General features: G+C 41.8%; 2 protein-coding genes across 8 annotated transcripts in view; one reads left to right on the top strand and one right to left on the bottom strand.

The window, feature by feature from the left end:
- Positions 1-6,489: 6,489 nt before the first annotated feature.
- The window catches only part of ETFRF1 (electron transfer flavoprotein regulatory factor 1), a 31,044-nt gene continuing 22,806 nt past the window's right edge, over positions 6,490-14,727 (bottom strand). For both annotated transcript variants that reach the window (XM_086756920.1, XM_086756928.1), the window contains 2 exons: positions 9,942-10,031; positions 6,490-6,687 (listed from right to left, as the gene is read on the bottom strand). The gene's annotated coding sequence lies outside the window, so the exon portion shown is untranslated. The remainder of the gene's footprint in view (positions 6,688-9,941; positions 10,032-14,727) is intronic.
- Positions 6,675-14,727, top strand: part of KRAS (KRas proto-oncogene, GTPase) — a 27,952-nt gene continuing 19,899 nt past the window's right edge. For 2 of the 6 annotated variants that reach the window (XM_086756894.1, XM_086756902.1), the window contains exons 1-2: positions 6,675-7,624; positions 8,604-8,847. In XM_086756894.1, the coding sequence (XP_086613020.1) occupies positions 8,737-8,847 (111 nt within the window). In that variant the 5' untranslated portion in view covers positions 6,675-7,624; positions 8,604-8,736. Of the gene's footprint in view, positions 7,625-8,583; positions 8,848-14,727 lie in introns of all 6 variants that reach the window. The other 4 variants (XM_086756882.1, XM_086756887.1, XM_086756872.1 and 1 more) reach the window with 4 other exon arrangements.

The following is a 14,727-nucleotide window of genomic DNA, read 5'->3' as shown; positions in this document are numbered from 1 at the left end:
ATTATCACTTGTATTGTAGTAACAACCAAAAGCCTAAACTGAGATCAAAGAATTGTTTTGTCGGTTGCTCTAAAATACATCTATTAACCTACACAATTCATTTGCGCTGGCTCCAGATGTAGTGCGAGAACAGCAGACCAGGACAGTAAGGGAAGAGGCAGGAACAGTGTGGCCCCACTATCCTTTTGCCCATGGCTGTGACAGTGTGTGGAAGCTGCTGTACCGAGGAAGAGCTTGGTTATATGGGATAAAGATGACTAATAATATAGTTGGGCCTGACTGTACCCAGCAGTAGCAACCACTCCCCTTGCCTCCCCGTGCCTTGGCAGCAACGGGAACAGACAGTCCAGCTGCCCAGGGATTTTGTCCCAGTTACACGTCCTTGTCTCCCCCCGCAGAAGTGGCAAGGCCTTCTCTGCCTCTGGCCACTGTATCACTTGAGCTGCAAAACTGAGTTTCACCTACAGCCTTGGGAAGCCCAGAACTGGCTGCAATGGGGTATACTGGTGTCACCGCACACACTATATTCCTTTATGCTGGTGGAGGGTCTGGCCACAGGGATTGTCCCAGACTGTTACCATCTTACTTAATGCATTATGTAACCAAGAGGTGTGAGCACAAAATTTGGTATATTCAAGCTTGGGTTTTGGTTTACAGAATAATCTGCTCAGAGACCAGATGTGTTTTAAGTGCCTCATAATGGGGAATATGGGTGCATGCTTGCCTCTCTCCCTGTGTAAAATGCCACTACTTTCATTTGCTACTACTGCACTTGTAAATGCAGGCTGCCCACACAGATTTTGGCACTGATGTGCATGAAGGCAGAATTCACAGGGCACAGAGAGTCCAGTCCTGCATCATTTGGCCTTGCTTCTTGCTTGCTGTCCTTTGCCTTGCCAGGGTCTTGGGCTACAAACCCACCAGGCAGTTCCCTGGACTGCAAGCCTGGATGTCTCAGCTTTTCAGGCTCCAAGCTCTTCTGCAGTCTCAGAGGTCTGTGGACCACTGAGATTAGGGGCGTCCAACCATCCCTAAATCTGCAAGTTGTCCAGCGTCTCCAGTGGCTGAGTCTCTCAGGCTGGTTCGTATCCCTGAAATAGCTGACTCTCAAGCACAGTGGTTTGTGAGGAGTGTTGCCCTGGGATTCTGCTTCCAGTTTCCCAGGGGAGCTGGGGAAATACATCCTGTCCAAGAAAAATGTGAATTGCTACTGCTGCTGCAATGCTTTTTACTTCTTTGAAAATCATTAGGTCTTCATGTGTTGTCCTGAGCTGTAGCGACATGCTTGGCTTACAGGTCTAGACAAAATAGGCAAAAGACTGTTGGGGTAGAAAAAGGGGCACAGTTTCCAAAGTATTGACAACATTTTGTTTGGGGTTTTTTGTTTGGTTTTTTTTTTTTTTTTTTTTCCTGAAGTACAAAGTCTGCAGCAAAAGAGTAGCTATCTCAGAAATAAAATATTTTTATTCTTTTTCTCTTTATGCACCATTTAAATATTTTTCCATGTGTTTCTGATCATCTCAGGGAAATGTATAGTTTTACCAAACTCCAGAGAAATAGAACTCTTGGTAAGCTAGGAATCAGCTAGATCTCAAAGACTTTAGTAATACCAAGGGATCTACGTGGAGGCTAGAGATGCTGAAGGGTAGGCAATGCTAACGTGTAAACCCAGGCATAAGCAAGTGGTAGAACTGCCATTCACTGAGAGCAGAATGGAACTCTAGGTCATGCCAAAAGGCAAAGTTAACCGTGTTTGACTTCAGTGTCGCTCCCAGCCTGGCCCTGCTGCACACACGGATTTCTCTTGCCCATGGACAGGGTGCTTTTAAGCAGGACAGACTTAGCTGGAACCAAAGGTCTTGCTCAAGGCCTTTCATCTCTGCACTGAGAGCACAAGCTCTGCTAAGGCACTGGTTATTCTCCACAGCTCTCCCCAGTCAAAGAAAGAGAGACACAAACGCATTAGGAGAGCATCGGGGAGCAGCTGACCCTAGCACAATGCAAAAATACACAATGTCCCTGGTCCTTGCAGGTGGGTTGGACTGAATGACTTTTAAAGATCTCTTCCAACCCAAGCTATTCTATGATTCTATGAAAAAGCATGGGGTGCAGCAAGGTATCCTGCCATGCAGCACTGTCATCTTTCCTCAGCTATCTGATTTTTCCCACCAGCTAGAGCTGAGCGGCAATTTGCAGAGCTGGTCACTGTGCTGTGCCTGCCACACTGACTCACGGGGACGGGAAGAGGAAAACACGCAGGAGAGAGGTGGGAGCTGCTTGCGAGGAGTGGGTCATACCAGGGCTGGCTTTCCCTGTTCACCTCCTGTGGGTTCCACTTGAGAAGCAGATGTCTGGCACGTCTCAGGACTATGTTGTCTTGCAACCGACCCAGTCACGCTGCAAGTGTGTGGTGTGGAGCCCCAGCCACTGCTCTTCCACACTGTCTCAGGTAGGAGACATCCACTTACTTAAGTCTGCCTTCCTCGTGTTTCTTTTTGGCACCCTAGAGGCATGAGTGCAGTGGGATGGTGAACTTCCACTGTGTCTAATGCTCTTTTTTTCTCCTCACAAGGTAGGCTTCAGTCCCCTGAGATCTGCAGTGTTGCGTACTCAGTATTCGGTGCTGAGCTGCGGGTGCCAATAATAGAAATGAAGCATCTAATTGCTTGGTTTAGAGAGGCAATTTGGACACCCTGCTGATATTTCCAAACATTTCTGGGCCTAATTGGAATGAAGCCCATTAACTTCAGTGGGCTTTGGATTATTTCCTATATACACAAAACTTGAAAAATTATGCTTTAAAAGAAATATCAAAGTTAAATTGGGAATTTTTAACAATTCTCTTTGTATTTTAATTTAGTGGTGGTATGCTGACAATATAATTAGAGAGACTTTATGTTAATTAATGCCAGATGACATTAGTGGGATGGCAAAAGCATCTAGTTTTCTAAAGAATAGTTCACAGTTGAACTGTTCCTCTCTTCCCACCCCATTTTTAGCAGAGTACTATATTCCAAAAGTCAGAGACAGCTGAATTAAACCAAGAGTCAAACCATTTACAAATTCCAGTAATGTATATCTTAGCATGTTACTTTCAAGCCAAATTGAATGTTATTGCGGAAAAATACATTAGCCTTGCTTCCTTAGCACCTACATATAAAAAAGAAGGAAGGTTTGCAGGACCTTGTGCTATTCTTGTGTTTAAAGTGGGTAGTGGACAACCTAGCTGCCTCTGAAGCCAAAGGAGCAGAACCTAGACTTCTGCTTTATATAGCTAAGCATTTGAAAAGTGATTTTTGGTTTAGAGTTTGTGGATTTCTTGGGGTCCATCACATAATTTGAAAAGGATTTTCAGTGAAAAGGCAAAACACGTTCACATCCAGTGGGAGTTCATATATGCTGTGTTCATATACTGTGTAAGTTAATCTATGTTAAACTTAAATCTATACATTTAAAATTACTAGGAGGTTCGTAGCACTACAGGAAATTTCATAGGGCTCAAAAATTAACAACCTATAAGAACTATTCCTTTATTTTAATATAAATGCGTATATTTTAAATTGCACATATAGAGATATTTATGAATGTAAATATTTAAATATTTAAATTCACTGTGTGCTGTCCTATATGTGTCTTGTAGAGCCTGTCTTGAATAAAGTTAGTGAGTTAAAAGTCTTGGGGAATATAATTGTATCCTGGTGTGTCAGCAGACAAAAAAATTTGTAAGGGCATTTTTATTGCTGTAGATAGGACTTAAAAAGAAAAAACTTCTGTAGGTGGTCTTAATGATAGGGTGGCATAATGAAGTTGGCAGGACTTCCTTAAAAGTCTTAATTTTCCTGGGAGGAGAAGAGGAAAAAGTAAAAACTGAAGGTTGGTACATCCCAAATGACAAGAATGTCTCGAATGCTGCTCCTGGGTGACACATGGAATCTTACACCAGAGCAAAATAACATGCCTGCATAAAACAAAACACACAGCCCATATAAACCCATTCAGCCAGGTCAAATGTCTTCAAAAACTTTGTCATGTAAACGCTTCACACGTGCAGGCTGATCAGCTAGTGTCTGTCCCAGTGCAAAATGCCATAATGGTGGTCTAAAAGCATGAAACCACCATTAAGGCCCGCATTGTGGCCTCTGGCTAAACCAGCTGAAGTATTACTGTGTGCTTACGCATGGCCAGGACTTAACCTATATTTGCGGCTACCTGACAACGTGTGCATCACTACTGGCCATACCGGCCAGGGACCCTTGGCCTGTCTATGTGTGACAGAAAAACTCTCTTTACTAATATTCCTAATTCATGGCTTGAAGTTGCACAAACCCACTTATCTTCCTGTAGTAACTCTCCATTGGCTTTGCATCTGCTTTGCATAGAGTTCAATGCCAGGAAAAGCCACAGGAAAATTAACTCTTGTTTCAGCTTGTCTGACACTCTCTGCTAACAGGGAACGCTAACTATTTATCTTGAGGCTGAGCTGTATTTTACATTTCCTCTCCCCTCCCCGGCCCCCCCCCCGCAACTGCTGACAGGTTGTGAAGGCTCATATATTCTCAAAGTTAAAATGTCATGGAATTTATTCTATAATGTTTAGGATTGGGCAAATCTGAGTAGTGTAAATATGTGGCTGATATGATTATATTTGGCCTAGTGCTTGAAATCATAAGGGAAGCATCTGGTCAGGGTAAGGAGCTGTGACTGGTGATTTGCCCTCCAAGACCCATATCCACAGAGGACCCAGAAGACTGGGACAGGAATATTTTTAATGCAAATGTGAAGAAGCCTTTGAATTGATAAATATGCTTTAACTTAACAAAATAATTTAGCTCTAGCCCACTGAAGTGTTTTGGGATTTGAGGACGTGTATCTTCTTTGCCTGTGTTCCAAATTCTCTGTGCAAATTGCACTGAAGAAACAATGTCCAAAATGAAGTCAGTAACTCATAGAACAGCACTTCTGCAAAATCGAGCAGGTTTTTCATCTCTTGTGCTGACTTTTCACCAGTTTTCATACCAATACAATGTATGGATTTGCATTTAATATTTTTGATCAGCTCATTTATTTCAGCTTGTTTTCAAAGCACTTCACACATAAGCCAAAGAAGATATTTCTAAATGAAATCAAATTAAAGCAAACAGCAATGTCATAATAGACATTTATAAACAAACCTGTGCACAAAAAAAAAATAATAATCCAGCTTTTCGTTCAGATTTTTCCAGAATCCTAACAATTCATTTTCCCTCCCAACAATATGCAAAATGATTGTTTGCACATTTCACTGAGATCACACAGTGATACGACGATTCAAGCTGTCATCGGGACCTAAGTTTTTGCAGAGAAGGTTCTACCAAAGGCAGCTGCTCTCTGGATACTCTTCTGATCTCAGCTGGGACTGTTTGGGTTTAAAGAGGAACAGCTTCTCCCCATGTAAAGCCCTGAAGATGAGAACAAGCCATCCAAGCTGTTTGTGGAACACCAGCATTATGTGCAGAACTGGGCAAGTTTTCCTGTTACGCAGGCAGTTTCCCACTGCATTAGGAAGAACCACAACACGCAAATAGTTTTCCTAGGGGGGGCAAAATATGAAAGCGAGATCCGGCTATCCTAAATTTGCTGATCAGGGCGTTTACCTCAGTTACCGAACATCTGCATTCAAATCCTTTATTTGCCTCTTTCACACCACAGACGGGAATGTGGGTTTCCCACATCCCAAGCTTGTGGTTTTACCACCAGGCTACATGTTCTTTGAAAGCAGGTCTTTCTTTTGGTTTTTACATCTGCTCATGTGAGGTAGCCTACTTAATAAGCAAACGGAATAACTCAGCTTTAACTCTAATTTATGAGATGATTTCATGTTACACCATCATATGTATTCCTGTGTGTCTTTTTTATTCAGGCTGTTGAGAAACCATCTAATAACATTTAACACAAAAATGACCAGGTTACTAACACCTAAATCCCTGGGAGAGGAGAAATGGGGGTCATAAAGAGTTTCCCAATTTCATTTTCTCTGCAGTTCATGACAGTATATACTCTCCCACTGTGTATGTGTATCCTTACAGAAGCTTCCACAGGAGTCCACAGGACTCTTGTCACGGATTTCAGTGACGGAAAAGACTCGTTTCAAGAATACAAGAAAAGCTCGTCCAATCTTTTGCATCTCTGCCTGAAGAGACCATTTTTCACAGAACAGGTCAAAGATGTGTTTGTTTCCTACCCAGGACTTAACACCTTAGCATCAGGGAGCAGTGCTGAACACCACCACAGGGGCTTTGGTTTATTTGCGTGAATTAATCACAGGAACACACTTTCTAAATTAGATGGCATGGTCCCAGAGGGTTAATGCCTTCAATGCTCAGCTGGGTATGGCCCAAAAGCAGAGCCCCAGAGACGCACACTGAGCATGAAAGAAGTTGGAAGTTGTCACACACAGTTGCAAAGAACAAAGCTCCAGCCTCTTAAATTAAAACTCTTGAACACCAGATGTGTAGACACAACATATTTATTTTTGACCTTCCAACTTAAAGAGGGAAAGCAAAACCAGTCAAATTAATCCCTTGTGTGTGAGACAGTTGCTGGAGTTAGGCTCGGAATTAGATTTGTTAGGAATAAGGTCTGCTACCTTTGTCTGAGTCCTGGCGACGTGTTTGAAGAAAATCTTGCTGCTTGGGATATAACACAGGCCTATAAATGACATTGCAGTATATCAAACTACACACTAGAGCCTCTCAATTACAGAGAATTGTGGTTTTGGCCTTTTAAAAAGAATACAGGCTTCACTATGCAATTGTTAATTTGCTTCCAAAAAATTCCCCTGCATTTATTAACTTTTACGCAGAGCATCCCGGTAGCTGAATAATAAAAGCCTTGTGTTGCGTTTTGAAATGAGTGAAATCCGATCAACTTTTATCGGGTGCTTAAGTTTCACAGCAGTTCCGCAAAGCCTCTGCTGACATTTTCCTGACCGGCTACGGATAATTTTTTTTTTTTTTATGTTAAACCAGGCAGTGTATTATGCCTGTCCCGGCCGGGCAGCCACCGCCCTGCCCTCAGGATGAACCGGTAGAAAGCCTTACGGCGACCGTTAAAGCCTCTTTCTCTCAGCTCTGAGAAGCTGCGCCCCGGGTCGCCCCCCACCCCTGCCGACGGCGGCGATGAAGGGAGGAGAGGGGGTAAAATGGCGAGGAAACCCTGGAATTGTACCGATTTCCCTTCACCGCCCTCGAGCGCACACTTCCCGCCCAGGCTTTCCCTCACGCTGCGACACAAAACGCCTCCTCCGCCACGGGCGGTCCCTCTCCCTCCCCCTCCTCCGGCCGCGGGCGGTTGAGGCGGCGCGGCGGGAGGAGAGGGAAGGAGGGACGAGGAGGAGGAGCCGTTGCTGCCGCAAGGGGCGGGTGAGCGCGGAGCGCATCGATCGCGCCCGTCCATCCATCCATCTATCCATCCACTCTCTCGGCGCTCGGCTCCCTCGGCAGCTCCAGCCCCAGCCCTCCCCGTTCCCCCGCCATTTCAGACCGGGACGGAAAGGGACGCGGAGCTACCGGTGCGACGGCGGTGGTGGCGGGGCGGGCAAGGGAGGCGCCGGCGTGCTCCGGCGGCCCGCTGCAGCGCCAGGCAGGTACCTTACCCGGCTTGAACCGGAGCGAGTCGCCGCGCTTGCCTTTTTTCCCCCTTCGAGGTGGGGCAGGGGGAAGCGGTGCGGCTTCCCGCAGTCGGGAACCACCCACCCCCTTTCCCCTGTCCCACTTCGTCCTCCCGGTGTCGCCCCGCGGAGGGGCAGAAATGCCGGCAGCCTTCCGGCCCCGCTTCCCCTCCGCCGGTATCCCCCGGAGCAGCCTTCACCCGGCCCCTGCGCCGTCCTTCCCCTCCGCGGCGCGGGCGGTGGCTCGGCGGCCGCGGGAGGGGGCGGCGGGACAGGTGGCCAACGCCCTCCGGGAGCCGGGCAGCCGGCGGCTTATGCCGAGCAACTCCCTTACCGCTCCCCTTTTCCTTGTATTCACCCCCACACCCCCCCTTCCCAAATCCTTAAACCCCCCCCGCCCTGCGCTGGGCCGGAAAGTTTCGGCGGCCCGGCCGCGTCGCTGCCTCCTCCTGGCTGAGGGGAGCCGGGGAATGGCGGGGAGGGCAGCGGCACCCCGAGACCCGAGGGAGGTGGGTGAGGGCGGGGAGGGTCACGCTGGGCTAGCCCGGAAAGACAAAAAAAAAAAAAAATTAAAAAAAAAAAAAAAAAAAGGCAGGAGGTGAAGCTATGAAGCCCTCAGGTGAAGCCGTGGGAGCAGCCGCGCCGGTCCCGTCACGGCCGTTTGCAGGCGGCGGGTTTGTGCTTCCAGCCGAGGGGCGCTCGGTGTGGCCCGGGTTTCCCAGAGGAAAATCCGGGAGGTCTCCCAGAGTCAGCGGGGCTTTGGGAGAAAGCAGTGGAGAAGAAAATCTTAGCTCCGCAAGAAATTATCTTTGATCTTCTCCAGAATTTAACGTATCTTTGCTTTTTAATCTCTTTGTAAGATGTGCCTTTCAGGTTACTGCCCATGCTAAGTTTCTTATGTATAATTTTATTAGGGAAATAGCACTCCCTCATAGCTTTTTGTCTTGTCTTTCAGGGAGGGACTTTGCTTTCCGGTAATAGTAAAGGAACGTGATACTGAATGAAAACGCACTGACAGCATCCTCATTAGTCGGAGCCTGACTCTTTCTGCTTAATGTTGGCTTCTTTGTCATCAGGTCTGCTAAAAAATGACAGAATATAAACTTGTTGTCGTTGGAGCTGGTGGTGTGGGCAAGAGCGCCTTGACAATACAGCTAATTCAGAATCACTTTGTGGATGAATATGACCCTACAATAGAGGTAAGCAATTTAATCTTACACTTTCTGTGAAGACAAATTACCAGTAATAATGGTAGTTGTTTGCTTTTGGCCAGTTACCACAAAAACACAGAACAAGGCTTTATAATAAAAAGAGCTCAAAGATGATGGTCAGCATTGGAGTGGAAATTGCTGTGCTTCTTGATCTGCAGCAAAAAATTAATAATTTTGATCAGTGAAAGTGTGTTAATTGGCATGTTTTGTCAGACAGTTTTGGTGTATGTTTGTAGGATCTTAGTGACAAAGTGATTGCCAAATTCACTTTAAAGTGCTTGGCAAAACTATTAATGGCTTTGCATGCAACTTCTTAAATGTGACTTTCTTTTTTGATATCAAGAAGGAAAATTTGTAGTTCTGAAATCTGTGCGCTCTCAGTGCGTTTCTCAGCTCCTGTCATTAGGATCTGTTTCACACAGCGAGAAATGTGTTCTGGAATGTTACAGTGAATAAGGCAAAAATCTGGAGCCTAATTTTTAAAAATTTTCTTTTGGGTCTTTTTGTTTTTTTTTTTTTTTTTTTTTTGTTTAAAAAAAAAGACTAATGCATGTTTCTGTATCTAAAAAAAAAATCACAAGATAGCTGCTGTAGTGGATTCTTTGAAATACGTTACATAGTTCCGAAAAATCTGAGATTTTATTTAAGCTTTAGAAGTTGCAATATTTTAAATGTTTTTAATGAACAAGCAAGCTCTGCCTTTTAAATATAAGAAAAATACTAGTGGTGTCTGAAATCTTCTGTGGATCATTTGATTTAATAACCCCAGACTGTATAAAAGGAGAAATGATACTATAATTTACCCAAGATTTTTATGTTCCTAGCACTGAAGCTTTGTAGCTTATGACTTCATTTATATGTTTATACAATGAGGCATTTCCAGGCTCACTTGAAGGAATCACAGGGGTTTAAATCTAGGCTTAAAATGGTGACTCGGAAAATAGCCATGTAGTCATTTTCAGGTAGACATAAGCGAAAGGAGCCAGTGCCCTGAGGTAGGAGGAAGCTGTCTTACTTTAGTGAAGCACAGGCCTGAGTTAATGTGCCCAGAGAGAGATGTGTTGGCTTGAGTTTGAGTTTACCTTTTAATGTGCCTGTGTGTTGTCTTGTCTGTCCGTTGCATGGCCAAGTAACCTTCTATATGCTTGTAGAATACGCTTTTGTAAATAGACCTATGGAGAAAGGAGGAGCATTTGATTTGCACTAGGAGAGCAGCTCTTTCCATTACTAAGATGTGAAATCTTAAAACGACAACAACCCTGCTTAAAAAGCAGAAAACACATAAAACTAATTGAGGGAACAAGCAAAATGGTATTTTACTTTTTCCTGCAAAAGGAACTTTGGGGTATGTGGGTCTTGTTCATAATCCTCTGAGTTTCTCTTAGGTCAGAGGTGTGTTTACGCATTACAAAAAGTATTGTGGAATTTCTATGTTAGAAATTGTCATATAAAGCCAGAACTGTGTAAACAAATGTAGGAACACAAAGACTTAAATGTCAGTCCTAAATCACTTGAGGCATTTTGCTAATCAACAAGCTGAGTATTTTAAGGAATATCAAATGCATTTTAATGTAAACTACTAAAATGAAAATACAGTTCCTTATAGAAAGAACCTAAAATATCAGAACTGTGGCATTTATTTGGTAGTGCGCGGGATGACTGTAACACTGGGGTGTGGTCCAGAATCAATATGTTCTGAAAGAAAGAAGCCTTTAACCCAGTGGGTTTTACCAGCATCCACAACTTGTCACGTGCAACAGTATTAATCTTCTGCAACTCCAACAAGTTCTTGTCTGAGTACTAGTTACCATTTTTGTCCTGGAAATTCTGAGACCTTGAGGAGAGAGATTGTGTCTTCCTACTCACGTGGTAAATCACCTTGTGTTTGCCCACAGTGCTATAATCTTGTAGGGAAAAATAGTTCAGTTATAATAAGAGTGGTCTGTGATTTGGAATGACAACCAGGTTCCAGAGAATGGGCTTGAATTGGGTTTAAATGCCTCAGTTTTTGCCTGGGCAGAATCCCATTCAGATGAGAAGGGTTGCTTGATTGTGTTTCCTGTATGGATGCAGTTGTGGTGGTAGGGGCTGATCAAAGAACAATAGCTGTAGAGTGCTTTTTATGCAGTATGAGGAAATAAGGCTAAAATTGCTTTGACTGGTAAATAGTAACACTTAAGATGGTTCAGTAGTGTCACTAGTATTGTTTCTCACTTACTACTGTTTCTTTAGTTGCCATATGGCTGTTGTCAAAGTACTGTTTTTTCCCTGACAGACAAATAATCAAGCTAAATATTTTGGGGTAGACAGAGAAAAAAGTTGAGTGTTTGTTATCTATAGGAGATTCCATAACTACACAGTTATTGAATAATTTTAAATATTTCCTGTTATTATCAAAATAAAACTCAAGACTTTAAAATTCTCATGTTGTGAAGACATGATGTGGATGAAGTGAGGAAAAAAAATACACTGGTTACTTAATCACAGACACATTTACAATGTTAATGTTGTTGCTATTTTCAGTGGAATAGATCTAATGATTCAACGAATAACTTGTCTGGAAAATGTCAAGTTTTGTGGCCTGCTTGAATATTTTATATACTTATATCTGAGCGTAGCAGATGACGGGGGACAGGGGGAGGAATTAAAATTAATGCATGTTTGGGTAGCTACTGTTATTCAAATATACATGCTCTATATGTGTTTCACAACTTCGTATCTTATTTGAAGTAGATGTCCAAGCACAGATTTCTAGCCAAGGAATTTTAAGTGTTCTTTTTAGCTGTATGTACACTAACCCTTGTAAGGCTGTCCTAATACACAGACCAGCTGGACTAGTGCCCTCTACTGGTCGAGCTTTGTTAAATTTCTATTTGCGGTATCTTGTGTGATAATAAAATTTATTTTTTTTTAACAGCTTCAGCATGTTTTAATGCTAAATATATGTCCTTTTAAACGTCCTAGAGAAAACAGTTTTCCTGGTTGCCTGTCAGGTTTTTAAATTGGATTAGCAAAATCCTCCAGCTGATTTAAGAATACTAATATTTAAGTCTGTGTTCTTAAATGACCTATGCACCTGTGAAACTTCCACCAATATTTAATAATAGCTGAGTTTTAGTAGCTGTGTTACTTAATATTAAATCATTGAAATAACGAATTTTTACGAAATAATAGTTACTAGCTGAGATGGAATTCATTAAACAGTGGGTTTTTTAGATAAATACCATATGTAGTATATAGCTGAGTTTTCCTATCACATTTTCTTATCAGTGCTTGTGAACAGATGGAATTATTACTCCTTTAGCATAATTCATGCTGATTTTTATGGCTTGTGGAAAGGCCAATAAAAGCATGTTAAGTGATTAATGAAATTAAAACTTTTTGATATAGATATGCTGAGTCTGTATACTGAGGAAAAATTGCAAATTCATATTTGGAGTCAGGTACTATTTTGAAATTAACTTATAGTTTGCATTTTCTACTTAATAGCCTTATCCTGGATGTTTCTTCATTGCATTCATTACTGCAAATCTTCCAATGTGCAGTAAAACTACTGGATTTTTATAAATTATGAAACCTTCAGATGAGAAGGCTGGGTTTTTTGTTGTTGAAGCGGAGTCTGGCTATTTGGGTTCTGCAATTGCATTTTGAAGCAGATGTGCCACAAGTACTATAGGGGTATAACTTTTCTTTTTCGTACATCCTATACTCTGTTTTTCAGGACTTGATGATTTTTACAGTATGGTAACACTTACATACCCAAGATAAAATTTGTTTATTTTTACATTGGTATTCACCATGATAAGGGTCCCAGTAGCTTTTTAATGTGGTGCCTCAGTTTTCTTTCCTACAGTGACAAATATGATTTCAGGTTTGATGTTTTGCAGGGGGAAAAAAAAAAGTAAAAAAACCGAAGTGTTTATTATTTCAGTAGCTTGGAAGGAAATCATAAGCTTGAATTCTCTCCCACGTCTTTCTTTTCCTTCCACTTCAAATCGTTTCTAGTTAGTGACAAAATTTTCTCTGCAGAAGTGGGCAAAACAAATATAATCTGAAAGTGTTCCTCCTTCTACCTGTGCTGTGTGCTTTAGGCTGGTGCATCTTTGCCACTACTGCTAACATGGTAGGCATGCGAAAGCCAGCAGTTCTTAAAAGTGTCTTTCTTTTCTCATAAAAATTATTTACTTTGATGAAAATTACTTAAAGCTTTTGTTCAGAACTCGGCTGAGGGGGAATTTCTTTTCCTTTGAAGTGCTAAGATGTAAAGGAATAATACAGGCTTTTCAAGAACTGTTTTTCATATTTCTAAACTAACAGTCAAATTGCAAGGAGAGAAAATGAAAGCTTTGTAAATATGCCTAGTATAATAATAAAAGTTCTACTAGTACTTCACTGTCATAAATGTATCATAAGATGTGGAGGATCTGCTATTAAATTTAAAAGCATTGGAATAGAGAAGCATCCTTTGGGTGTTTTTTTTTTTTGTGTGCCCGCCCCCCCCCCCCCCCCCTTTAAGCAATGAGACAGAATTTTAACCTTCCTTTAAAACACTTTGGAGCTTGTGCATTTGTCTCAGCTGTATCAATACTTAAACATGGCTTGTAAGTTTCTAAAGTAAGTTACCTGCTTCTTGCTTGAATGCTGAATTTGCGCTTCTGTGAAATATTTCCAAGATCATCTTGGAGGTAAACTTTTATCTTTAAGGTAAACAGTCAATACCATTTTGATACGGGTTAAAAGTCTCCCAGGCTCAAGATGAATGTGGGATTACAGGGTTTGTTTAGTTTAAGATACTGACTCTATACAATTATCTCCTGCTTGTTTTTCAGTGTGAGCAACAGGAAAGATGAGAGCCTTTTGTAAAAACACAAATAGATAGATAAAAACACAAAATGCACAGGAGTAGGTGTACTGTGCCTTAAAATGCAGACAAAGGAAGGAAGATTGTTCTGAATTCATCTTTAAATTAGCTAGAATGGCAACTTTAATTCTTTTGTTCCTTTCTCAGTAGCTTAGATTCACTTCTGTACAGTGTTAAAAAGAACAATAGCAATATTGTGTTAATCTCTAGCTAGAGGATCTGAAAGGTAATACTGAGATTTTGCGTATTTGTTACAAAGTACTGTTTACTGAGAATAGTTTGTGGCACTGCTCAATGACCTATTTTTAAAGCTTATTGACATGGTTTTATTTTAAATATATAGATGTTTATAGAAAACAGAGTTATTGGGAAAGTAATTACAATGTTGTTACTGCTAAAATGATGTACTCATAAAAGCCTAGCACCAAAAAAAGCTGTAACTAGACATTAATAATCTAGTTGCTTGGGACTTTGTACAGATTTTAGCCACTTGAATCAGTGACCTGAAAACTTTGAATTGATAGCATTGAAATAATTTGTTCCAACATCTCTGTGAACCAACTCATCAGGGCTTTTATGTGACTCTGTGTTGGTCTGTCTTGATTAAAAAGCTTGAACTTTGAATTTACCAACTCAGCTTTGATAACTTAATAACAAATATCATTACAGGCACCTGCTTATGCATACAAAACAGATTTCCTGTCCCAAACACTGAAGGCTTTTTGTACTTCATTTCCTTTTCAGTGGTGTAGATTTTTGGAGTTGTCTTACTTGTGAACTCTTTCTGTGTTATTGTTTTGTGCGTTGTTGTGGCACAGCACTTTTGTACACATCCATAGAATGAAGGTAAAATTTTACTTTTTTATTTAAAAAAAAAAAAGGTAAATTGAGTGACTCGAAACAAAGTCAAACCTTTTAAAACCAGAATCACGAGTTTCTTCGGTTCCTCTGTTAACAGAGACAAAGGGGAGATGCTTTTGATCTGGATCCAGTTTGTACTTTTGTCC

The sequence above is a fragment of the Chlamydotis macqueenii genome, chromosome 1, assembly GCF_036417535.1.
Source record: "Chlamydotis macqueenii isolate bChlMac1 chromosome 1, bChlMac1.mat, whole genome shotgun sequence".
In the NCBI taxonomy this organism is placed as follows: domain Eukaryota; kingdom Metazoa; phylum Chordata; class Aves; order Otidiformes; family Otididae; genus Chlamydotis; species Chlamydotis macqueenii.
This window is presented reverse-complemented; position numbering and strand designations above follow the sequence as displayed.